Source organism: Numida meleagris, unplaced genomic scaffold (assembly GCF_002078875.1).
Source record: "Numida meleagris isolate 19003 breed g44 Domestic line unplaced genomic scaffold, NumMel1.0 unplaced_Scaffold558, whole genome shotgun sequence".
NCBI classification, from domain to species: domain Eukaryota; kingdom Metazoa; phylum Chordata; class Aves; order Galliformes; family Numididae; genus Numida; species Numida meleagris.
Window position 1 is genome coordinate 5,928 of NW_018364774.1, and position 1,846 is coordinate 7,773.

The window sequence follows — 1,846 nt, forward strand, 5'->3', positions numbered from 1 at the left end:
GGTCGTGCTCCGCTGCGATGGGGGGGAGGGTGTCCCCCCTATGGGGTGTCCCAGCTATGGGGTGGCGATGGGCAAGGGGGGCCCCGTCCGGCTCAGAGTGGGGTCTGTGGGGCTGGCTGTGGGGCTGCGACCCCGATCCCGTGGTGCTGGCCCACCTTGTAGGGTGGCCCCGTAGAAGGGCCCACTCTCCAGTAAGTCAAGGACGTCCCAGTGGTTGGTGGTGGCGGAGGTCATCCCCGTCCTCCTCAAGGTCTTGATGGCCAACCACTTGTAGGGCAGCGACCCACAGAATTTCAGTCTTGTAGGGCATCCCCATGGGGTCCTGCTCTTCCCAGACCCATAGGGCTCCCAGTCCTATAGGGTGGCCCCATAGGGGGTCTCCAGTAGATCAAAGACACCAAGCCAAGGTGGAACCCATCCTCCTCAAGACCTCGTTGGCCAACCACTTGTAGGGCAGCGACCCACAGAATTTCAGTCTTGTAGGGCATCCCCATGGGGTCCTGCTCTTCCCAGTCCCATAGGGCTCCCGCATTTGTAGGACATCCCCATATAGGATCTCCAATAACTCAAGGAGGTCCCAACCAAGCGTTGGTGATGACCAAGGTGGGTCCCATCCTCCTCAAGACCTCGATGGCCAACCACTTGTAGGGCAGCGACCCCCAGAACCTCAATCTTGTAGGGTGACCCCATGGGGTTCTGCTCTTCCCAGACCCATAGAGCTCCTGCATTTGTAGGACATCCCCATATAGGATCTCCAATAACTCAAGGAGGTCCCAACCAAGCGTTGGCGATGACCATGGTGGATCCCATCCTCCTCAAGATCTCGTTGGCCCAGCACTTGTAGGGCAGCGACCCACAGAGCTCCAGGTCCCGTAGGGCGTCCCCATGGGGTCCTGCTCTTCCCAGACCCATAGGGCTCCCAGTCCTATAGGGTGGCCCCATAGAGGGTGTCCAGTAGATCAAAGACACCAAGCCACGGTGGAACCCATCCTCCTCAAGACCTTGTTGGCCAACCCTTTGCCGGTCACCGAGCTCCAACCTTGTAGGCCCGCCCCACGGCGCGCCCCGCTGCCCCCTGACCCTACACCCCCGCCCCACATTGACCCCAGGACAACTTCGGCTACGACCTGCCGGCGGTGGAAGCCGCCATGAAGAAGCACGAGGCCATCGAGGCGGACGTGTCGTCGTACCGCGAGCGCATCCAGGCGGTGGCGGAGCTGGCGCTGGAGGTGGAAGCGGAGAATTACTACGACGCCAAGCGCGTGGCCGCCCAGCGCGACAACGTCCTGCGCCAGTGGGGGCTGCTCAGCCAACTGCTCCGAGCCCGCAGAGCCCGCCTGGAACAGCACCTCGCCCTGCAGAGGGTCTTCCAGGAGATGGTCTACATGATCGACTGGATGGAGGAGATGCAGGTGCCGGGGGGCGGCCCCGCTTTGGGAGGTGGGGGGTCCCAGTGGGAGATGGGGGGTCCCAGTAGGTTATGTGGGCTCCCAATGGGATATGGGGTGTCCTTGATGGGATAGGGGGTGTCCCAATGGGATATGGGTGTCCTCGATGGGATGTGGGGCGTCCCGATGGGATATGGAGCGTCCCAATGGGATACGGGGTGTCCCCAATGGGATATGGGGTGTCTCCGATGGGATATGGGGTGTCCCCAATGGGATATGGGGTGTCCTCGATGGGATATGGGGTGTCCCCAATGGGATATGGGGTGTCCCCATTGGGATGTGAGGTGTCCAGGTCTACATGATCGACTGGATGGAGGAGATGCAGGTGCCGGGGGGCGGCCCCGCTTTGGGAGGTGGGGGGTCCCAGTGGGAGGTGGGGGGTCCTTGATGGGATGTGG

At 62.1% G+C, this 1,846-nt stretch overlaps 1 protein-coding gene across 1 annotated transcript in view; it reads left to right on the forward strand.

The window, feature by feature from the left end:
- Window positions 1–594: 594 nt before the first annotated feature.
- Window positions 595–1,846, forward strand: part of LOC110391857 (spectrin beta chain, non-erythrocytic 4-like) — a gene marked incomplete at its 3' end in the record, with an annotated part of 11,110 nt that continues 9,858 nt past the window's right edge. Inside the window, 2 exon segments of the mRNA XM_021383804.1 lie at window positions 595–603; window positions 1,110–1,412. Coding sequence (XP_021239479.1) covers window positions 595–603; window positions 1,110–1,412 — 312 coding nt within the window.